The sequence below is a fragment of the Microtus ochrogaster genome, unplaced genomic scaffold, assembly GCF_000317375.1.
Source record: "Microtus ochrogaster isolate Prairie Vole_2 unplaced genomic scaffold, MicOch1.0 UNK1, whole genome shotgun sequence".
In the NCBI taxonomy this organism is placed as follows: Eukaryota; Metazoa; Chordata; class Mammalia; order Rodentia; family Cricetidae; genus Microtus; species Microtus ochrogaster.
Genome location: NW_004949099.1, coordinates 16,484,217 through 16,509,429, shown reverse-complemented (window position 1 = coordinate 16,509,429; position 25,213 = coordinate 16,484,217). Strand labels below are relative to the sequence as shown.

General features: G+C 39.3%; 1 protein-coding gene across 2 annotated transcripts in view; it reads left to right on the top strand.

The window, feature by feature from the left end:
• Cntn3 (contactin 3) overlaps positions 1-25,213 on the top strand; it is a 374,705-nt gene that overhangs the window by 336,840 nt on the left and 12,652 nt on the right. For both annotated transcript variants that reach the window (XM_026788227.1, XM_026788228.1), the window contains 7 exons: positions 755-872; positions 1,651-1,809; positions 1,912-2,061; positions 3,503-3,573; positions 6,422-6,656; positions 8,381-8,496; positions 21,167-21,353. In XM_026788227.1, coding sequence (XP_026644028.1) covers positions 755-872; positions 1,651-1,809; positions 1,912-2,061; positions 3,503-3,573; positions 6,422-6,656; positions 8,381-8,496; positions 21,167-21,353 — 1,036 coding nt within the window. The remainder of the gene's footprint in view (positions 1-754; positions 873-1,650; positions 1,810-1,911; positions 2,062-3,502; positions 3,574-6,421; positions 6,657-8,380; positions 8,497-21,166; positions 21,354-25,213) is intronic.

Here is a 25,213-nt window from a genome sequence, read left to right as displayed (position 1 = left end):
GCGCTTCTCTTTCCAGATGCTCTTATTTTAATCTATATTTCCACTGATGTGGGAAACTGACCTGCAGTTACTCATTTTATGAATGTGAATTTATAGTCTCTGTAAATGAGGACCTTTTAAAGTTGAGCATTTAGATACACATTTGCTCCATTAATTGGTAACAGGGGATGCCAACAAATGTCTTCTCCATAGCTGTTATTTATGAGGTTTTAAAGTGCTTTAATTTCTTTTTTAAAGGGGGTTCATATTTTCTTGCTCTAAGTTCCGTAGCTTTTTTTAGGAATTAGATGACTTTAGTCTTTTACTCTCTAACGTGTTGAGAAAAGAGAAAAATGTTTCAACCCTGGTAATCCCCCCTGCCATGCCATATTTATCTCCCACTAGGTACCCACATGCTTCCTCCTCTTCTCAGGAAGATAATTGCACTGGGGTTGCAACCAAAGAGAACTGAGCTGGTGGTAAGCAGTAGATATAAAAAGAAGTGTTGCCTGGTGGAAGTAAATAGAATATGAGAGTATAATCTCTGCCCTCGTTTCTTTTTGAAGCCATAAATACCCAAAGAAATGCTCTATATGCATATAGAAATGTGTATGCCATCCTGCATGGTTTTGAACTTGTCTTAATTTCCAGGTATCCTATGATTTCAGTGTCCTGACTACTTGCCACATTGTTTTCTCTAAACACGGATTGCCTTGCCTTCAAGATCCTTTGTTTTTTAAATATAATGATGTTGCATTACCTGTTTCCCCAACAGAGTTCGTCTGGCGATTTAATGATCAGAAACATCCAACTGAAACACAGTGGGAAGTATGTGTGTATGGTGCAGACAGGGGTGGACAGCGTTTCATCCGCAGCAGAGCTCATAGTAAGAGGTAAGCAGTGTTACCTCCTGTGTTGTCTAAAACTGCTCCATGGGCATTGGTCACTAGAGGAAAGTTGTAGTGAGATACTACGCAAAAATGCAAGGCATAATATCGAGGTTATCTCTGACACCCATATGCCAGAATATATGACAATAATAATGTATTAATTCAAAGAAATAAAAACCTCAACTGTGCCCTTCAAATGGTTCTTACTGTAATTGGCATTCCACAGCTGCTGCCAAGTCAATGTGTTTTTGAGCATGTCGCTAATTCAACAAATGTATTTAATAGGAAATAGAGGGTAATACATATGCGTCTGCCTCCAAAAGCCTTATCCAGAGCAATCGGAAAATTCGCCAACCTGGGTTGTCATCTAGTGTACTGATTTACTGCTAGGCTGAGAAATAGATGTCCAAAGCATATCACAGAATAAAACACATTGAGGTAGCAAGCCAAGTTGTGTTTCACAGAAGGCCATACCTCCCAAAGCAGGAAATGCTTAAATTATCAAGGTACTGGGATGCCGCTGAATAGAGCATCGTTTCGTAGCTGGCACCTGTATTTACATAGTATTATGAACCAGGACTTCCTATCACTATCTCTCCACTAAAAATGGGAATGCAGAAAAAAAAGTGGTAGTTTTATTGCCAGTTAAATGGCATCTTCCCTTAAGTTCTTTTGAAAGTGGCAACAAGTTGGAGATATTAAAGTGATGATGTAAGCCTCTTTGCTTTGGTAGAAGAGGATGGCTTTTATGGGATGCTCTTTGCATTCTTGCCTCCTTTAGGTTCACCTGGACCACCGGAAAATGTAAAGGTAGATGAAATTACAGACACAACAGCCCAGCTCTCTTGGACAGAAGGTACAGACAGCCACAGCCCGGTTCTATCCTATGCAGTCCAGGCTAGGACACCTTTCTCTGTGGGCTGGCAAACTGTCACAACAGGTAAAGTAGATGGGAGAAACAGAGGGCAGCAACCTAGAGAATGCGCACCAACTGAGTACTGGCACAGGCTGGCTCTATATCTTCTGAACTGTTCCTTTGTAGTACCTGAGGTCATTGATGGTAAGACGCATACAGCTACCGTCGTGGAGTTAAACCCATGGGTGGAATATGAGTTTCGGGTAGTAGCCAGTAACAAAATCGGAGGTGGAGAACCCAGTTTACCCTCAGAAAAAGTAAGGACTGAAGAGGCAGGTTAGTGCTTTTGTTTTCTGAGTAATGGGTTAATAGATTTACCGGGGTGTATGTTTCCATTAGCTTTGATCTCCCAGCCACCAAGAGATCTGTCTCAATAACCCATTGTCACAATGATATGACCTTTCTAATAGCAGACCTCCATATGGCATTTTTCAAAAAGAAACCTGTAAGTGACTCTGATGTGGTGTGGCATTTCAGGAGTTCAGTCAGTTTCAGGCGATTATTACTGTGTGTTGAGTGAATATGTTTTTGTCATTTAAGGTCATAATTACTATCTGACATAACTCCCTGTTAGCAGGGGAAACATTGTTTCCATTTACAAGAAGCACTGACAAATCAGCTTGAAAACACCACTGGGAGCTATCCTGCTGAGAAAACTCATTCTGCCACCACACTCGGCAAATGCACGCGGGCAATTGATGAGTAGGATATTATGGCTCCATAAGTGTCAGATTAAGAAAGCATCATTTTAAGAATTTATACGAGGCAGTTATTAGCATGTGTCACAAGCTACTTTCATAATTCTAAAAGCATGCCTTCCTTAAAATTCAGAGTTAGCAGGTAAACCTTCCATTGCTTTAGAGAGGCAATTGATGGGTACATCAAGACTTCCCTTTCCAAAACCAGTAATGTTAATTAAAATGAGGCATGAGAGGCAGCAAATGTATCAATTGAAGCACTAAGCCAAAGGAGAATGGAATATGTTTGCACATTGTAAATTCGCCTTTCCTCAGGACGGTATACCTGATGTTGGTTCTAGGTATTGTGGGTAACAGGTAGCATGTGTTCTGGCTATCCTCTTCATTCCTTCACACAATGTGTTTTTAGGATCCATCTGATATGCTTCCAGAAAATATAGCAGGGCATATTACAAAGGCCCTCCATAGAATTTATATTCTAGTTTCATCTCAGGATTTACAAACCAAAAGGTTCTCAGCGTGAGTAAGAAAGCTGATATCTGTGGGAGTTTTATCAAGAACGCTTCCTAGCAGGACCTGAGGGTTCCAGTCTGTGCCACTCTTACCAAGAGCCTGTGCCATGCTGAGACTTCCAGTCCAGATGAATGCATGCTGAAATTACTCCCTGTCAATCCTGGGAAATAATTTTTCTGTCACCTTAGTTAGTTGTTACCAAGTAGCTTTCACTTGGGTTATATTTTTTTCTCACTATTTCAGAGATTTCTGAATCATTTATGATCTTATGTAAATCAAGTAATTTGATGACTTTATCAAAATGTTTCATAAATGCATGTGATTATAAATAACTGAATTGTTACTAATGAGATATAGAAATGTACATATGCACATGCATTTGTATCATGTGTTTTAGCGTGTCAGTGTTAAAACCCTTAATGGTATCTCAAATGAGTAAATGAATCTCCTGTCAAATATTACCATATAAAAGGAGGGTTTTGTCTCTGTGTCTCTGACCCACACAGCTCCAGAAGTGGCACCTTCTGAGGTCAGCGGAGGAGGTGGAAGCAGATCTGAACTAGTAATAACCTGGGATGTAAGTGTTCGGGCAACATCTTTTCCATCAGGGTATTGCTTTTCATCCAATTATCACATTCTCCTGCAGTATACTGATGTTGATTGTGATGATGATGACAGTGGTGGTCATGGCAGTGATGGTGCTACTTTTGCTAGTGGTAGTAATATATACATACTGGTGGCACTGATGCTGATATTGGTGTTGGTTAGAGTGACATCATTTCTGGTGGTATTAGTGCCAGCAGTTGTATTGCTAAATGATGCTGATGGTGATAAGAATAGTGTTGTTGCTTATTTTAGTGTTCTTGTGCTGATGGTGGTACTCATGTTTGCACAGGAAAATAAGGAGCTGTTGATCATGTTGCTGATAGGTTACTGTTGCTGCTTTTGATGGCAAATGGTGCTAGTGTTTGGGATATTTTTGAGTCTGGTGCTAGTAACAGTACAAGGACATGGTGCTGCCACTGATGCTGTTAATGGTGCTAATGGTTTGGAGAGTGCTGATCATTCATGGTGTCTGTACCTGTGATGGTATTAGCAGCAGCATTGACTGGGGCTTAGCAATTCTGGTGGTACTCATGCTGCTTTTGATAGTGATGGTGCTGTTGGTGTCATGGGTGCTAGTAATGTCCATAGCTCTGGTTGTGCTGATGGTAGCGGAAATGATAGTGCTGCTGCTGCTGGTGCTGGTGGTGGTATTGATATGGCAGTAACAGTAGTGCCAGTGGTCTTAGTGGTCATGATGATAATTGTGCCAGGTATTAGTTATGATGCTTCTGGTAGCTCTGGCAGTAGTATTGGTTATATGATTTCTGTTACTGGTAGTACTGATGGCATTTATAGGTCTGTACTGGTGGTAGTGCTAATGACATTGGTGCTCTAACAACACTGATAGTACTGGTGGTCATGTAGTGCTGGAGATATCAGTACTGCTAGTGGCAGTGATGATAAAACTATAAAATTCATGGTCCCAGTAATAGTGATGGTGTAATAATGATGCCACCACTTATCCAAATGATGCTAATTACTGGAGCATTCTCTCCTGCCCTACCGTTCCTGAAGAATCACTCAGAGTTTTAATATTATTTACACTATTTGGCCTATTAGCTCAGAATTATTATTAACTAGCTCTTAATTTAACATTTAATTTAAATTAACCTATTTCTGTTCATCTGTGTATCACCATTTACCCCATGGCTTACCAGTAATGCTAATACATCTTTCCCCTTTGTGGTTGGATGGCATCTCAGACTCTGCCTTCTTTCCCTGTCTCTCTGCTTGGATTTTCCACATGCCTGGTTATTGGCTAAATCATCTTCTTTATTAACCAATGGTAGTAAGACATATTCACAGTATAGAAAAGGGCATCCCACATCAGATGCTACTTCTAATAGTGGTACTCTTGGTGTTGGTATTGGTGTTGGTGTCGATTCTTGTATGACCAATCCTGGTGATGGTACTTGTGTAACTAGTGGTAACTCTAGCGGCCTAAGTCACAATGCTTCTAGTGTTGGTTCTATCGACGGTATAAATGGTGGTGGGCCTCATGCTGATACTACCAATGTTGTTGGACCTATGGATGATGTTTATTATGGCACTGGTAATGGTTTTGCTGCCGGCACTGTTTTTGGTGATATTGGTGGTACTGACAAAACTAGTATTGATGCCTTTAGTACTGGCAGTTCTACTGGAACTATTTGATGTGTTGGTGCTGTCAGGGGTACTGCTGGTGCTGGTGTTTCTATGGAGCTAGTGGCAGCAGTGATAGTAGGAGGTCTTGGAATATGAATGTGGGTCATGTGGGGTGCTCTTACCAGTGCTCTTAAGAGATGCTGCTGATTCTAGCATTTCCAGCAATGATGGCAATGTTGGTGCTGATGTTGGTGGAACTACCTCATGGAGTTGGTGTTGTTGGTAGTGATTGTGGTGGTGCTTATAACTCAGAGAGTCCTGGAACTGGTCCATGGTACTATAGCTAGTAGTGGTGGTGCTGGTCCTAGTGGCATTGATGCCAATGGTACTGCAGCTCACCCTGCTGCATTTTGTGGTAATCACCTTTCCTCTCATTTGCACATGCTCATGTCATTCCAAACTCACAATGTGGTATCAATGAAGACAGCGAGGCAAGGAAATAATAAACAGTACTGAGAATCAGGCCCTAACAGTTGACTCTTATTCACTCATAATTTTCCATGGAACTCTGTGTTTCCCACTGCTATCACACAGAGCGTCATGTGCTTGGCTGTCTAGATTCTTCCTGGCCATTCTCTCAGCCTTGACTTCCTGTCACAATCAGGAGACACCATAACAATGAATTTAACATTTAAACGACACTGGAACTAAATTCTCGGTAATCTGCAGATGTTGATTACAAGTAAAATGTCATTTTCCTGGAGTTGAGTGTAAGTAGAATCTTTTAATCACATGCAGCTTTGAATTTAGTGCATTGTTTTCACTTCCTCTTTCTCTCTAATTTTCTGTACTGAGTCATAATATCCAGGTATGACCTTTTCTATAAAATTAGCGTTTAGAGATTTGATTGTTCTTATTTGTCTTAAAATAACAGGTATTCTTGTATGAAAGCTTATGTTGTTAGAAACTCAGACTTGGACTATGTGATATTCTAATATCTGAATAGTTGTAGAAGATGTAAGTTCATTATCTTGACGCCTATGAATGAGTGGCATGTGACTGTATAAAAGCATCTCACCTGACTGTCCCATGGGTGTTTTTCACATTTTAAAAGTACATCTGCTTAATTCCATATAAATCATTATTTAATGACTTTCAGATTCACAAGTGATGTCTCCATCGTTTTTGCTCTGTCCTTATGAATGGGGATGATTTAATATGTCTTTTCTTTGTAGCCAGTCCCTGAAGAACTACAGAATGGTGGAGGTTTTGGGTACGTGGTTGCTTTCCGCCCACTTGGGGTTACCACCTGGATCCAGACAGTGGTGACATCCCCAGATAACCCAAGATATGTCTTTAGGAATGAAAGCATTGTGCCTTTTTCACCCTATGAAGTTAAAGTGGGTGTTTACAATAACAAAGGTGAAGGGCCCTTTAGCCCAGTGACAACAGTATTCTCTGCAGAGGAAGGTATGGAAAATATAAAGTCTTTAGTTCCAATCTAATCAATGCATTATTTTAAAGAAATGTCTTGAAAGTTCTTTGTGGCTTCAGATACATGTATATTTTTTTCAAAAGAGCAGTCATCAGAGCTGTTATTATATTGCCAGGGCAGATCATAACAATCAACCATTCCTGACTTGAGATGTTAGGACTCACTTGATGGTTACAGAGTATAATAATAAGACTCTTCATGAGGCATTCCAATCCTGAGTTTCATCTTGTGAACCATGGGATACTGTCACCTCTCAAAGTTCATTTTTCTTTCTGGTGTGAAAATTAGGCAACCCTTCAAACTAGCCTGGCCCAGAGCTGTGAAAAGTATTTCTTGAGGCCTCAGCAAAGGACTGAAGCATGATGGATACTGAGAACCAGGAGGTTGACATTTTAGAGTTGTGTGTCCTTGAAGGATGACCCCAGCTCTTGTAGATACTTGCAGACGTCACTCAGAAACAGCTCAGTCCTTCTGACTTGCTTGAATACCTCTTCAAGAAATCGAAACACAGTATTTTCTTTCCAGCTCTCTTGAGAAAATGGTAATGAATTAGGAGAATGAAGCAAAATTGCCATTTGAGGTATTGACAACCGAACATTAGCCCTGTTATCAATGTTTATCTCATACTACAGTATATGAAGCACTCAACATCTGCCATGCATTTTCATTTTGAAATTTTTGATAAAGGTTGAAGTATAGGTTAAATTATTAGTCTCCATTTTAAAATGAGAAAATAGAATATTGATGAAAGATGTGAATGAATTTGTTAAATATATATTTAGTAAATGGAACAGCCAATTTCACACAGGGAACATTGGCCTTAACCATTCTTAACTTAAGAAATATGATAGCATGTTCTCTCCCCTACCTAACAATCTGGTAATGAATTATAAAACATGGTTCAATGTTGGTGATTTAAATAATAATAAATATTGCCAGTTTTACCAAAACTCCCCACCTCCAGTCTTATGTTTTCATTTTAATTAATGGGAAGGCATGGAAATGGTTGTAGAAATCTTTTCAAAACAGAGACCCTAATGTTTATAGCCAGATTCATTTTCCAGAAACTAGCAGACATATAAAGGCAGAAGAGGGCTTAAGTAAGAGTGATGAGCCAGGAAGTTTACAAATACTGCCTCCCCATGCACCTAAGACCTGAGTATTGTGGGTAGGAGGAAGAAACATCCAGAGGCTTCCACTTATTTTTGTCTTGCTCATTTCCGCCCTGCTGTTACTGTTAAATTGTCCCATCTGCAACAAGATGCATACTAAAAATATGTTACAGGGCCTCAGTAAGGCAAAGTGAAATCTAACCAATGCACCTCATAAAGAATCACAATCCAAGGGGCTCAGAAAATGATCTGATGCTCTAGACACCAGTACTGGCTTGATTAGTGCTAAGTACTCCTGATATTCCTGCCCCAACCCTGAGAGTTTCTGGACAGAGAACCCACTGTGCCTATCCTTAAACCCTGATTCTGTTTCCGCCTCATGGAGCTATGGCCTGGGATCAAAACCATTTAATGCAGAGATGGATTTCAAAGAGAAGAAATGTCTGCTAAGAACCAGTATTCTGAGAAAAAGCAAAATTCTGAGAACCCCATAAAATCCAGGAATATTTTTAAATTTAGGATTTCAGATGATTTGTCAATTGAATGATCAACATTATCATTGTATTCCAATTCCTGTTTCTGAACAGAGCCTACAGTAGCCCCATCCCACATCTCTGCCCATAGCCTGTCTTCCTCAGAAATTGAAGTTTCATGGAATACAATTCCCTGGAAGTTGAGCAATGGACATTTACTTGGCTATGAGGTAATTGCTTTAGAATTAATGTGTTTTTCCATATTACTACACTTTGTTAACTTTGAAATTCTTCTTATCATCAACATCTTAGACAAATACTGTCTGCAGCTGACATTTTCTTACTGGCAGGTGCATCTGCATATTTAACTCAGCCAGGTAGGTAGAATTAACAAGTTGGGTGGAGAAGGCTCATATACTAAATATGAAGGAAAATCATGTAATCAAAATCAAAATCTTCTATGTGGATTCTCTAAAATAAGAAGATTGAACTACAGCACTATATATATATATATATATATATATACATATACGTATATATATATATACAATTTTTATGTCATCATTAAAACATATTCCTGGGTTTTTGTCCTATTCTCTTGGTGTTCTTGTTACATTCTAAGATTCTCTTCTACTCTCTAGCATAGTTAGCTGTCTCTGACATAACTCTCACTTGCAGTGATCTCTGTATTTGGTGAAATAAGAAGATATATCTAAAGAGATGAAATCTTAAGACCAAATAAAATGCAAGTCAAAATAAGTTAGCAAGAAAATAAATGTTTGAGTGGAAAAGAACATGCCATTTCTATAGGGTCCACAAGGGCAAAAAGTTTACCCAGGAAATTAAAGGAAAAACAGATAAACACGGAAGGAATATAAACAGTTCCGACTGAGCACAAATGATGTAGATATCCTTACAGGGATCCCTTGGAGAATGGTGGCTTCAGAATAACGCAGTGGGACTATCCCACACATGGTGCTGAATGATAATGTGAACCAGTGTTTAGTAAAGAGCAGTGGAGCTCAGAATTAGAAAAATAAAAACAAAACAATATTAAGATTTCTTTATCAGCAATATTTTTGGAATAATAGTTATGATTTTTAGCTCTACCAACATCTGTCTTCTATTTTTTGCTGTGTTTATTTTTTTGTTCATTTTTTCATTGCTGTGATAAAATATCATCTCCCAAAGCAACCTGGGGGGAAAGGATTTATTTCACTCTCTGGCCACACTCCATCTCTCATGGAAGTCAAGACAGGAACCAGGAACCAAAGCAAAATGGAAGAATGGAAGAATGCCACTAACTGCCTTGCTTCTCATTGCTTGCTCAACTTATTTTCTTACATTTTTCACCACCACCTGCAGAAGGGATGGCATCTCCCACGGTGATCTTGGTCCTCCCATTTCAACCATTAGTAAAGAAAATGACCATCAGACTTGTCTAAAGCAATCTGATGGCATTTTTCAACTGAGCTTCCTCTTCTCTGACAACTCTACCTTGTGTCATGTTGACAACAAAACTAAACGACCAGCACATGACCTCTGTGTGCAAGGAGGTGATTTGGACAGGATTACATGGGCATGTTTGCTTGACACAGCTGTATCCCCTTCTACTTTTCAGTTCAACCGCAGGTGTTTGTCCCAGGGTGGGCACTTGATCTCAGGCAACTGATCTATAAAACATCCACCACAATCAATGGGGTTCTTATCTGACATATTTAAGTAAGTGGGGTAGACATTCTATCCATTGAGGTGCTCTGTCAGATTCACAACTCACTTCATATTTTGCAAGCTAACACTCCAGGCATGCTAGGCAAGGCTGGTCAGATGAGAGCAGTATGATCCTGAAGGATAAAGCAAGCAAGAGCTTATAGATCTTTAGAAAGGAAAAAAAAAACAGAAGAACCATTTAATAGCTACCTGAATCTCAAGTACCCTTGAGATTCTTTTCCACTTTGCCCTTCTTCTCATTAAAGTCTCTTTGTATTTGAACAGCTCTGAGTGTTTCCATTCCTTGTAACCAAACAAGGCTTGACTTAAATAAATATTAACAAGTGAATTAGAGAAAGGACAGGCGCCAGAGCAGTGACACTCAAGATGTAGATAGTGTATGGGCCAGTTCCCCAGAATTACCTGGGGTTATCAGTAAGCATGGGCTCTGCAAACTCTCCTTAAAAACCACTGGATGAAAACAGGTAGGAAATGTACATGCTTTAGTAAGTATTTGGGAAGGTGACGGCTTCCCAAATATGGTTGAGAAATGCTCATTTAAGGAAAGGGAGGTGAAGAGAGTATAACACCATAAAAATACAGCAAGGACATGATCAGCCACTGAAAGGAGGCCGGAGAGTAAAGTCTAAGAACCCAGGCACCCGACTCTGCGAAGCAGACGTAAGCAGTGGGCTATGAAAGGGCAGCAGCAGGATCTCCCAAGGATTAGAGAACTGACTATGTCAATGGCAGCGAAGCTATGTGGGTTGCAAACAGGAGAACTGCTGGCAAGCAATGATGGTAGAGCCAGCCCCTGCTGTATGAGCAGGTCATACGCTTCCTCCTTTCAGGAAGTTGAGCAAGGTAACATGTGCAAGGTATTTTTCATAACATATGGCTCATGGAAATAAAAAGCCAGTTGGGAACTATGTTTAAGGGGACTATTTAAGATGTTTATTTGCCAATTTTATTCCAGTAAATAGTCTCAAGCAGACACCAAGTCTAGGCTTTCTTATTTAACAAGAACTTGAAGAAATTCAGGAAGAGTTGAGTCACATGACTTGATACCTACTTGCCTTCCTAGAATTCTTTCCATAGTGTACGAAATATAAGTAGATGCTTCTTTGTATTTTGGATGGTACTGAGGAAGAAAATATGGAAAACTTTTGGTCTTGGTGGAAGACGTTCTTTTTTAAATCTCCCTAGCAGTTCCCAGACTCATGGCAAGACCACGGAAAGGAGCACCTGTGATCTGGCACTCGGCAGTGATTACCTGTTCACCTAGAACAGCCCCCTAGTCTTACTAAAGTGCCATAAGAAGTTACCTGTCCCAGCTTTGGAAAATGAGCCCAGGAGTGACTGTAATTGAAATTTCCATAAGAGGAGCAGGACAAAGGATTCCGCTTTTAATCAAAATTAGCCAAAGGAAATCCATGTATACATTTGACACTCTTTAGTTGGAAAAAAGAAATGCATGCCAGCCCAGCCTCGAGTGCTTTTACCTTAAATAGACAAAATGTAAAATCGTAAGTCCCAACATGACTGTACCTTGTCATACCCTTTAAAGAAAAAAAAAAAATAATTACTATATACTTGACTTATGAGCTTATAAAACATCTTGAGAATGTTGAATGTTGGGAATTGTTAGCACAGGACATTTACAGGCTGCTTATATATGTGTGTGTGTACACATATTTGTAAAGCTGATGTTAAGTATCTTCCTCTATTTCTCTCCACTTTTAATTTTTGAGACAGGATTTCTCACTGAACCTAGAGTTCATGAGTTCAGAATGACTAGACGGCCACTAAGCCCCAGGTATCCATTTGTTCATGCCTCTTTAACATGGAGTTTTAATTGAAGTCAATTAGAGAAATGGAGGGCACCCAAGCTGCACCCACTTTTTGCATTGGATTCTGGGGATTGGACTAAGTAAGGCACATGAGCTCTGTACTGACTGTGCTGTGTCCCCAGCACTGATTTTTTGGTAACATATAAATATAGCTGCTGAAGAATCATTCAGAAAAAAATATTTTATTGAAAATAAATCTCATGTCAGAGAAAGCATGCGAACATATGATTGACAGAAAATCAAGGAACCCTAGTGGAAGTCACTACAACTCTAGTAGAGGTAAAACCATTTTCCTGCAGTCAGATCTCCCTGGGTGAGAGGAGAAGCCCCGTATGGGATAAAGAACTTCACTTAGTTGCTTGGTCCTGTTTCCCAAGTTCTCAGGGTAGTATGAAAAAAGATGATTACATTAATACAGTTCAGACATGGCTGTTTGGGAAGTGAGGTTCAAAATATTTATAAAGTTTTCCAAGGGTCACTTAAAATAGAGATAATACTAGTCAATAACTCACACCCTTATTTGGGAATGAAACGAAAAAAAGCCCTTGCCCATCCTTAATACATGGGGAGGTGCTTAGTCTTACTGAAATTTGATATGCCATGTTCTGTTGATACTCATGGGAGACCTGCCCTTTCCTGAACAGAAACAGAAGGGGAGAGGACTGGAGGGTGGGAACAGACTGGGAGGAGAGGAGAGAGGAGGAACTCAGATTAGGATGTAAAATAAATGAATAAATTTACTCTTTTAAAAAAAATCAGCATTTGCTAAAATGGCCCAAGGAGGCTTACAGCTTCCACTTTCTATTTTGAATGTTGAGCTTTGGATTCAAATTTTACTGACAAAAAATTAAAAATAAAGAAAAGAAAAGAAATCCACTGTGCATCAAGTGTGTGATCCCAAAGCTGCTGTCCCTCTTACTGGTGGGGAGGAGGCAAGGGATTGCAAGAAAAGTGGTAATGGGACTTTCTATATAAACTCTTGGGTTGGAGTGTGTTTGAATTGTGCAGAAAGTAACAAACAGGATCTTCAAATGTAAAGTATAGAGTGTGAAAAGAAGCCATGATCGAAAATGTATTCAAGTGCATGATATACACAAAGAAAAAAGAAAATGAGTTAAGAGAACCATGAACTTGTGGGGAAAACGTTAAAAATACATTTATGTAATTCTAGCCTGATAAAAATATACTTTTACTTAGAATCAGAAATTACTTAAAGATTAACCTGGAAGGATAAATAACTTAGTAGACTAATTAATTATTAGTCATTTGACTGAGTTTGTGGGTTGCAGTTTCCCAAGTTTGACTTTGAACTTGTTAATAGCTCCTGCCTCCCTCTCATCTCTGTGAGAGCTGGTTATGGCCCATGTGGAAACCAGTGTATATGTCATCATTAACATCTAGACTAACTTTCGTTATAATTTCATCAAGCATTAGTTAAGAAGCTCATTTCCCTGGGCTCCAATTTACTTCATCTACTAAGCAGTTACAGTCGGGCTCATGTCTTTCCTGGTGCCCTTTGGATATGAACAAATAGGCAGACATGATAAAGACAAGGCAGAAACCTGTAGGGGTATGAAGATTTCATGCCTGAGAAAGAGAACACAGTTCTTTCTTTCTTTCTTTCTTTCTTTCTTTCTTTCTTTCTTTCTTTCTTTCTTTCTTTCTTCCTTCCTTCCTTCCTTCCTTCCTTCCTTCCCTCCTCCTCCTCCTCCTCCTCCTTCTTCTTCTTTTTCTTCTTCTCCACCTTTTTCTCCTTCTTCTTCTTTCTTCCTCTTCTCTCCTCCTTTTTCTCCTTATTCAAAACATTTTAATTTCTAAAAAAATACTTTGACAATATCATACATATATATAATGCATGTTGATTTGTTCCCTGACCCTCGCACCCCTATGAACCCCATCCTCTTTCCTCATACCCCTTTTCCACATGATGTCTGCTTTCTTTTGTAGCCTACTGAGCTTATCCAGGGCCATCTGTGTCAACATGGGTATGAACTATTTGTTGCAGCCAAGTGGACAAACAGTGAGGAGTATCCCTCCAGGCAATACTAAAGGGAGGGGTAAGGGATGCATGTGCCCCACTCCATCCATGACTGACTGTTGATGACCAGCCCTAGTCTTGTGAAAGTCCATTAAAGATAACTGCAGCCACTGTTAGTCCATGCTTCCAATAGCTATGCTGAGGGCTGAGCACTGTACACTAACATATTCTTAGCACCTTGAGTAACCAGGAGTCTCTGAATTCAACCATGATCCACTGCAAGCAGCAATGTCTCTGATCATGGCTGAGAGTAGTGTTTTTCTGTGTATGTATAGGTATAATCTACTAGATAATCTACTAGACCATGGGGAGCCTCATTCAAGGGCCACACACTGAAAATTGAGTCTGCATTGCCCAGTCACTTTCAATTACCAAAAGCTCCTCAGCTAGGGATGAGACATTCGAGCCCCACCCTCATCCATGCTGCTTTAAATAGAACTTGCAGGTCTTGTGCATCTGGTCACAGCTGCTGTCAGTTCATATCATTCATAATAACTTATTGTATTTATTTTTGTGGTGTGTGTGTGTGTGTGTGTGTGGATGTAGAAAAAAGTTCTCATAGTAAAGAGAAATGATAAGGAAATACTAACTACCTTGGTTTGAGCTATGTACACTGTATACAAACACTAAAATACCACACCATATGGTATTAATTTTGCCTCAGTTTTTTTTCCTGCTGCTATGACAAAATACCACAACCAAAGCAATGCAGGGAGAAAGGGTTTGTTTCAGCTCAGAGTTCGGGGTTCTGATCCAACTTGACAAGAAAATCATAGCAGCTAGTGACATTATGTCCCCAGTAAGGAGCAAAGAGCAATGAATATGTATTTCTGTTCAATTTTCCTTCATCATTTATCTATTGTAGAGTGCTAGACAGGGAATGATGCCACTCACAGTTGGGTGGGTCTTCTGCCTCAGTTAAATGCAATCAAGAGAATCCCCAGAGGCATGCCCAGAGGCCTGTCCGCCATGTAATCCCACATTCTGTCAAACTGACAGTTAACATTAACCATCACAAGTATGTACAATTACTGCATGTCAATAATTATTTTTAATTAAAAATAAAAGAAATAAACCCAGACGGAATAATTTTTCTCAGTGTGTGAATAAACCTATACATGCAAACTAGCTCAGCATGGCATATTTAGGGAGAACCTGGTAGATTTTTGTTTTAAGTTTGACAGAGGACTACAATCCAAAAGAATGTCCCACTAAGACTCATTGATGCTTTTATATAGCCTCCTGTTCCAAACAGCTGCCCAGATTGTATTTAGTCCCTAACATTTTCACTGGACTGAAAAAGATATCAAATATTTGAGTACCTTCTCTGAGAGATGGAAGCGGAGGCATATGTCTTTATGCTCATTCTTTGTTACTGAGCGAGGAATTCACATAGGAAAACGAACAGAGGAAAATTGGACACAGACAATTAAGACATATTTGCGTAATGCAATTCAGGCAAAACTTATTTAAGTGAATAAAGTACAGATTTGAAGAGAGGGTGGAAGACAGAGTTCCGCAATAGAGGCTGGTTGCAGTGACCCTCCTCAGGGGCGGAAAGTAACGGGGATTCTTGTGCAGCCTTGGCGTTCAGCCATATAACTCTGAGGACAACTCTTGCTTCCCAGGTGTACTGCGGTTTTTCTAGACTCCCCCTCTGAATGATGTCCAGTGAGGAGACAGCAGGAAATGAGCCAGATTGATGTGTGCAGTTTTTCCACATGACTCTCCCAGGGCCAAGAACAGATTGGCCAGGAGTAAAAGATAAATGCGGGCTTGTTTTCCTAAAATATCTCAATGCACTTTTCCATGCCTTCTGTTTATTTCAAAGTGTTGCATGTAGCAACCCTGTTAAAACATTTATCCTTTTGAAAATCTCTAAGCATGCACATAACCACTTTTATCTATTTAAAAAGTATTCTTAATTGAATACCAGTTCTTTAGCGACTAGGCAAAGGCACCACTTTTCAATATAGTATCTTTATGCACTGCATTTCAGTTATACTTAAATTAAGTGAAATCTCTATTACAGTGATAATAGAGTCCTCACAGCAGGAGTATTACTTTGGGGTAACCAAATTACTTGCGGAAACAGAGATAACATTCTTAATCTTGACATTCTTCAAGTTTGTTTCTGTTTCCTTACCCAGATTAAATTGTATTGACTGGCAAAATGGTTTTATGATTCAAATGAAAAGCAAAACAAACTTGTATTATCTCATCAGCAAATTAAAGCACTACTGTTTCATCGATGCTTGGAGAGTTGTAATTTAATACCCAGCCTGGTAAAGAAAAAAGGGAAGTATTCTTAAATGGTGTTGGTCCAAGTCATCTCACAGTTCAATGAAGTTTTTGTTCCATGGTCTTAGGGGAATTCTGAAACCATGGATAATAAGGTTTGTTTTGTAAATGTTACACATAAGAAATTACAAATAACCAATAATGAAATAGAACACAAATATCATTTCTCTTTCTTAAAATATCTTTCTTACTCTACAGAAGTTGCAAGAGGCTTGTGATCCACTGAGGGTGGAAGAAACTGTAGAAAAATGAGGCTGTGTTTGAGGAGGGACTTGCTCAGCAATAGAGCTCTGAAAATGGGGCACTGATCTGAACAGAGAATTCTCAACAGAAGAAGTTCAAATGGCCAAAAGACACTTAAGATCATGCTCAACCTCCTTAGCGATCAGGGAAATGCAAATCAAAACAACTTTGAGATATCATCTTACACCTGTCAGAATGGCTAAAATCAAAAACACCAATGATAGCCTCTGCTGGAGAGGTTGTGGAGGAAGGGGTTCCCTCATCCATTGCTGGTGGGAATGCAAACTTGTGCAACCACTTTGGAAAGCAGTGTTTTGGTTTCTCAGGAAATTCGGGATCAACCTACCCCTGGACCCAGCAAATCATCTCCTATGGTGCGAGACGGCCCTTAGGAATGAAGAAAATGCATCACACATGCATAAATACACACACACACACACACACACACACACACACACACTGCTTCCTCTCCAGAAAACCAAGATTCAATGTCTTACTATCATTATAGAGTCAAACTAAACCTACCAGGTGTCCAGCTCTGGAAAGTAGCTAAGAAGCACCTTCCTTTCGTATGGTTTACCATGTTAGTTTCCCCACAGTAAACTCCAAGTAGGTTTAGAAGATGAAGGTGCCTATGTCCATGAAGTTTTGTAAAATCTTAGCCATGTGTCCTTTGAGTGTTGTTTTTCCCCTGTCCCTTTTTCAGGGCTCCAGTTAGCACTACGTCTTCCATGTCTCTTAGCTTTACTTTCGTTACTTTTTTTTTTATTTCTCTGGGCCATGTTCTGGACTAATATATAACCATTTCTACCATTCATCTTATCAATGATTTTATTTTCTAGGAATTTTTCTTGCCAGTTCTAAGAGTTCTTCTTCCTACTCTTCAAATGTAGCTGACTTTATTCTTGCATAATGAATTTATCCCTTTTGCAATACAGTTGGGTATTGTAAGATGATGACTTCTTCATCTCCTTTCATAGGCTGGTAGCTAATATCCCATCTGTGACTCTTGGTACAGTTCCTCATTTATAACACTTGAGTTTCTGCTCCTTTTTCTTTTTTTATAGAAACTGCCTTCATGTTCTCCCAACCTCATGACAGTTCTTTCTGTCACACATTTCTCTTCACATATCCATGTGTTAGCTGCACCTTTAAACTGAACCTTAGCAAGAAGATATTATGTTCTCAGTAGGAGTGCTGTTACTCTTCGGATCTTGAACACAACCCAAGGAACATGGAATATTGCAAGAATTATTTAGCAACTATACCTGCTGACACAGATAACTCAGAGGGTCTGACAAAGGAGGATTACTAGTTCAAGGCTGTCCTGGGTTGGACAATGAGTTTGAACTCAAACAACTTAATGAAACTCTGAAAATTAAAACTAAAACGAGGCCCAACCCACCAGAGTAAGCTCTTCAACATTATCTATGCTAGTTCCCCCCTTACAACGATGAGCAAGGGACAGGGACAATTTTCCTGCCTTCACATCTTGAGCACTCCCAAACCTATACCTTCACAGCTAACTGTACTGTGTTGCCCAGGAACGGTGTAGAGGCCACCTTCCCAAGTGGTGAAGACAGGGTAGGGCTGGTAAATGGAACAACTGTGCAAATCCCCAGGCCAACGGTTATGAATTGTCTCATTCCAACATCCACCCCAACTGTTACCTGCTGGAGCACATGAAGGGGCTGGTCCTGCAGACCCAAAACTTCAGGATCTCCACAGCACAGAGCAATAATAGGATATTAAGAGGAGTCCCAGTGAGAATCCAACATGGATAGTATTGCAGAAACCAGAGGCCTCAAACCAGACCAGTGACTCCTTGCAATGAACACCTGTACATAACAATATGGATGAAGAGGGTTATTGCATGATCCATAGTGTCACACTGCAGTTTCTATGATGAGAGCTTTTAGCTTTTTTCTCTTACATTTTGTTTTATTTGTGGGGGCATGTTACAAGGGCAGAGGGCGGATACAAAGGGGAAGGAAATGAGTGACATGGAAATGCATGATGTGAAAGACACAAAGAATAAATAAAAATGAAGTTTTAAAAAGATCCCAAGAAAAATATAGCTTAAGTAGACCCCTTATACATACAAGGCCCAGAGTTCCAATTCCTCCACAACAAACAAACAAACAAACAAACAAAAGACAAAGAATGAATACCTTTTTATGAAAAATATTGTAGAACATATTAAGATACTGAGAGAAAATTTGCCTATAGGAAATTTTCAATTGCTTGTTTGTTTTGGTTCTGGCTATTTGTTTATTTATTCACCTCTTTAAGCTATCTAAGAAGGCAGTCACTCTTCACTGACTAGAATTATGGTCAAAGTTGGTACACATTTTTCTGTTTCTAAAGGTCTACAGATAAATCTCTCCAGTCCTCGGAGATGAGTTGTAGTACAAACATGCAATGCTTACATATGAACTTCCAAGCACTCTGCATAAATGGGTTCATGAAAGTAGACGTCACATGCCAGTTGTGAATTACTTTTCCTTCTACCTTAATCAGTCTCCCAAGACACATTTCCTCTGGCAGCATACCTGGAGTAACTTGATATCTCACAGAAAAGAATGACTCGGGTTAGAAACTAACAGGAGACCAGAAGTTAACGAGGATCTTGATTGAGTTACCAAACTTCTCCTCCCCTCTCCTGCCTCACTGGTTAAGTTAGGATTATTAGAACACAGATTGATGTGATACTTTCCCCCAGCCTGTGCTATATCCCAGGCCACAAGCTTTCCGACTCTCTATAACGTTTTATTATAATTATTGATTAGATGTCATTCTTAGAAAATAGCTAGACAATGTCCTCAAGGGCAGGTCATCTAAACCTCACAATACATATACAGTGTTCGGTACTAGTGACATAAGATTTATAAAAGATTTTAGTGTCAGTTAACACTTTGCTTATCAGTGGCTTAGTAAAGAAAGTTATATTTGCCTCTGGTTTAAGGATTTGGGTTCAGATACCCCAGCTGAGGGTCTCATGGAAACGATAACTCTTTTGCAAGATAAGTGCACAGAGGTGACCCCGAAAGAGCATGTATATGGGTGGGAGGGACTTATAATACAGGGTGAAACACCGAATGCTGAACTGTTTAGTAGGGTAATTTAGAAACATTATTGTGAAGCCATGAGGCTTACAGTGAGCATTCTGACCACAGCTATAAACACCAAATCTGCCTATTCTGACAGAGAGAACGTATGTTTTCAGAGATAGCCTAGGTTTTCATAATCTTTATTGTGTTTTTGATTGTGAGTGTGGCTTTTGGTTACTAATTACGTTGTGTTCAAATTAACGATAGTTGTGGAGTTATAAAACTGATTTTATAGCTATATTTTATTATAAAGGTTTTAAAAATAAATGCTGGAATAAAAGTTTGTCAACTGCAAAAAAAGGCAAGGGCAAGCATATTTACACAAATACAAAATATGCTTTTATTAGTTGTCAAGTCTTCTTTATACCTTTATGTTAACTTTATTGTTTATGGTAAATGATCAAATATTAGTAAGTATTCTTACTCCCACCTAACATGTGCTTGTATTTTACAAAAGCTTTTTATTTCTGTTTTGTCATTGTTTTACCTCATGAAGAATGTAAGCTTATAAACAAAGAAAGCATATTATCACGCAAATGAAAAGTATTTAGTAAATATATGTACCTATATTTTATATTTTATTTTTGTTTTAGTGTGTGTGTGTGTGTGTGTGTGTGTGTGTGTGTGTGTGTAGCATGCCTGTAGAGAACAGAGATGGATGTCTGTTATCTTCCCCAATGACTTTTCCACCTCACTTTTTCAAATAGATTTCCTCACTTACCCTGGACTTCACTTATTGTCCTAGACCTACTGACCAAGAAGCCCCAGGGTTCCTCCTGTCTCTCTACCCCAGGACTCAGATTATACATGCATGCCACCACAATCAGTATTTGCCATGAGTGCTAAGGCTCAGAATTGCAGTGATCATGCTTGTATAGCTAGCACTATACCAACTGGATAGTCCCCACTGTGTCCAGACAATGGTTTTTATATTATCATTTATTACTTCTCTTTTTGCCAAATATTATCACTGGTATATTTTATTTATTTTTGCATCTTTATAGCATTTATGCCAATGCTTGTTTAATAAATCAAAAATCATTCTAGCATATGAAGAATAGCAATATTTTAACATTCTTATACTTAAAATAGCTGTTTTAACTACTTCTTGCTGCTAGTCTGCATGTACAGGTGGACTTGGCGACACTTGAGCATCGCTGCAGAATATTTCAGTGGTCAGTCTCCTTTCTCAGATCTTGCCATCATTCCCCTTTCTTTCCAGAAGAAATCTCCACTTTCCTGTGGAGTTTATTCATGCTTCACAAATATATTCCAGCATTGCAGATCTGAGATTGGGTTAGGGTTATAAAGGAGAGGAATGGGAACAGCATGCTGTTCGGTGTGCGGGTTTCTCCACTGCCTTTGCACGCACTTGCAACCCTGTATTCTGTTGCACTCACACCCGGAATGTCTCTGCTTCATTTGTTTAGATGACTGTTTTCTAACTCTTCTTCATTCCCTTTTTCTGCGTACCAACAGCTGTGACATGGTTGAGTACAGCACCTGGCACACAGTGGGTCTCTTGGGAGCGTTGGTGGAATAAACAAGAAAATACATCATAACACCCATGTTAATAAAAGTGACTGAATTCTGGAAGAAGGAGTATTTGGTCCAGCTGTTTGCATGTTTTGTCTCTGCTGTCCACCAGGTGCGGTACTGGAACAATGGAGGAGAAGAAGAATCATCCAGCAAAATGAAAGTGGCAGGAAATCAGACATCGGCTGTGCTCCGGGGCCTGAAGAGCAACCTGGCTTATTACACAGCCGTCCGGGCTTACAACAGCGCAGGCGCTGGTCCCTTCAGTGACACAGTTAATGCAACCACCAAGAAAACCCGTAAGTAGATTCTCATTTTTCCAGTTTCAGAATATGAAGAAAAGATTCCATTATCTGTTGTCTCCTTTATCACCTGAATGGTAGCTTGTCATTAACCCCACTGCATGGTGAAATATTTCACTGCCACACCTCACAAACCCAGAGGCCTGTACATCGCTACCTTCAAAGTATCCTGATCCTACTGCACGCACTGGCTTTGTGGGAGCCTAGGCAGTTTGGATGCTCCACTTGCTAGACCTGGATGGAGGTGGGTGTTCCTTGGACTTCCCACAGGACAGGGAACCCTGATTGCTTTTCTGGCTGAGGGGGGGGGCTTAATTGGGGAGGGGGAGGGAAATGGGAGGCGGTGGCGGGGAAGAGACAGAAATCTTTAATAAATAAATAAATTTAAAAAATCTTTAAGTAGCCCTTCCATTTGAACATAAATGTACGTTGTTGAGAAAATGTGCTTGTGGGCGCTAAGTCCATCTAGTCTTCTTTTTATGTGTAGTAGGTTCTGTTGGGTCCACCATCACAGGTCCTGAGTTCTTTGAACCTTGTGCTGAGCATAAATCACTGGAAGCTGATGCCAACACCTGGGAGCCTACTTTCTAAGCCTTTCTTTCTCAATTTCTAAAAATAGATTCCAAAATGAATTAAACGGTTAAAATAATCAGACACTGATGTCCACATAACCAAATGTACTGCACACTAAAAAGACTAACCAGCAATGCCAATGTCGTCTTCCAAGTTGAGTCTGGTGCCTATAAATTCAGTTTAACTCATGAGCTGTGACAATGTTATAATTAAATTCATCATCAAGAAAGTCAGTTATTTGCATTTCGTTACCTTCTCATAGCACGTCCCCTCTGACTTAACCTGTTACTGTTATTGTCATCATGACCGTGGCTGAGAAAAGTCATGTCCCAAATACGTGATGATCATTCCCTTTCGATTTTAATTCTAAAGGTGAGGAAATTGAGGCATGAAGGGGTTAAGTTCCTTGAGCACGCTGGTGTTTTTCTTTATTCATAATTGTTTTCCTGATTTATTTTCAAAGTTTAGTTCGGTAGATCTCCGTGTTTCACTAAGTTTATGTAGAACTGTTGTTTTTGGCTGGCATTTGAGCCATTGTTTGCAGATTACCATGTCGAAATTTTATTTGAAAGCATACATTCATTGCCTAAACTGCTAAGAATGCTAGTAATATATAGATGAATATTATAGGCAAGTGGTACTATAATACCAGTAATTTAAAGTACACATGAAGTGTAATCTTACTACTTTCGATGTTAATTAACCACTGTCATTTGATGAAGGAAATTTTTATGTTTATGCTTGCATTATTTATAAGGAGAAAAAGTGTATCTAGCAACTTATTAGCATAATGAACACTGCAGAGCAACAGTGTAGCAACAAAGCCATCTATTCCCTTCCATAGCATCCATTTGTGAGCAACGCACTAATGTGAGGATTTAACATTATCCTTGCCTAATTACCAGGGAAAGTGTGGCCCATTTCTTATGAATAACACATAGTTAAACCAAGAGTGTGCTATTTGAAATGCATAAACTGAAAAATGATCTGCATTTATATTTTTCAGTAAAGATATTTGGTTCTCTTGATAATAATTCAATATTACGAAGGCTTAAATATTCCTTGTTATTTACATGTTCAGAGCCAGCATCAACAAAATGCAAAAAATACATTTAAGCAGGTTTACTTGACTCTGCTCTAACTTAATAATCAATGTGATTGCTTGCTCGGAAAATTTTAAATGATGATATTATGGGCCAGCAAGATTGCTTCATTGGTAAAGGTGCTTGCTTCTGACCTTGAAGACCTGAGTTTCAGGGAACCCACCTGAGAACAGAAAGGAACTAACTCTCTCAAGGCAAGTATCCTTTGACTTGCACAGTGTGTTGTGGCACATTCATGTGTACCACACACACTAAATAAATAACTGTAAAAATATCAGTGATAAGCTTGGTGTATAAGGGATACAAAAAAAAGTATCCATGTGTTAATAAAAATATCTTGATAATATACAGGGAATGAAATTAGGTCTTCAAAAAATAAACGAACCCCCTTTATAATGGAGAGACAGCATGAAAAGACAAATGTACACATAACGATGATGATAATTACAGTTTTAACAGCTAACACTCAGTGAGCAATTTCTGCTCACAGTTCATAACACTGTTCGTGTACTGATTCTTAATTCTCATAGCAGCACTGGGTTGGAAGCTATTTGTGTCTTCACTTTAGAAATGAAAAGACTGAGCCACAGGAAATTTAGATTCCTTCAAAAAGATGGTGGAGTAGGTGATGGAACAGTCATCCAGAATATGAAACATTGTTTCCTCCTCTCTTCCCACCACATCCTCAGAATGTCCCCGTCCCTTTCCAACCAGTGTTTATTATGCTTTTGCTCTGTGATTGGTAACTGGGTAAGATGCCCAAATGTAGTCAGGAATCCTGTGCTGGTACAGCTGATGTCTAATGGGAATTTCCCCAAGTGAATTCAGTCTCTCTTTAAAATAGTGCTCTCCGGTGCTGCAGCTACCTAGAGTCGGCACAGGGTTCTGTAAGTGTTGCTAACAAAGTTCTTCTAAATTGTATGGGAAATTTCATAACTCCTTCGGTCTTCTTAAGATTTTAAAAAAAGAACATGCGTCCTTTTTTTAAAAATTATGCTCGTGAGTTTTAAAGCACCAAAATAAAATAAGATGCCATCTTTCACAGCTATTTCTGATGTTGTTACTGGCAGCTTTGAAAAGAATCATCCTAAGCATTGATGAGGTTTTGCTTCAAGTCTTATTGAAGAATTTCTGGCAAGGTTCACATGATCATCATCTGAAGAAATCATCTAGGTGCTGCAGTTATAAAGAGCTGAGATACCATTTTTGATGCCCGGCGTGGTCTCTGTTTGCTCCTGCAGTTGATAAACCATGCTGAGAGGCCTGTGTGCCTTATTCCCCCAGACTCTGTGCCCAGTCTGCTCCCAGCACACGTCAACCCCTCATTAAATGCGGACTGGATGACTGAGCGGATAAATGAAAGCTGAAGAAGCGGGCCAGCTTGAAGTACTGTTATTAATCAAATGTATTTCCTCTTGACTGCACTTTGCGAATTCAAAAGATATGCTGCAGCCTTTTACAGTCTAGTTGAAACTTAGTTTAAGCTGTGTGTCCTTGTAATCATGGAATTCAGCATGCGAGGATTTCCACCAATGCAGCCTGTAGGTGTTGTCTCTGATTGTAAAATAACAGAAGGATTCTCGAGCAAAGTACTGTAGCTTTCATTAAACACTTAATTTTTGGCATCCAAATACTTGTGCTTTCTAAAAAAGCATCTTTAACTTAACAGCAATTACCCTCTTCAGTAATTGAAGATGGGTTTCTGTCACTCAAAAGCCAAAAGAGGCAACTCTTATCATCATCCTTCTAAATGAGACTAATGAGAAAAATTACAGATAGCCTGAAAATGATAGGAAATGCTGATTTCTAAAGGAAAGCATGTTGGCAGTCTCATGTCCAGAATTCATAGAAAATCTATAGGACAAACAATTAGCAGCCTGTGTTATAAAACTCTAGTAGCAGTTCTGGTTGCAGTGTGCATGGTTTCAGGCCAACAACATCTTCAAAAGTCATCTAATAGGATGTCAGACTGCTTGACTCTTATCCACCATAACAACCCCGTTTCAGCAAACAAAGTCTGATTATTTAAGTCCTTAGGACCCAAATCTCTGGCATCCTTGCCTCTTTTATATTTCTCTCTCTCTCTCTCTCTCTCTCTCTCTCTCTCTCTCTCTCTCTCTGTGTGTGTGTGTGTGTGTGTGTGTATTATGTGAGAAATTATGTGAGAACGTGTGCAGGCCA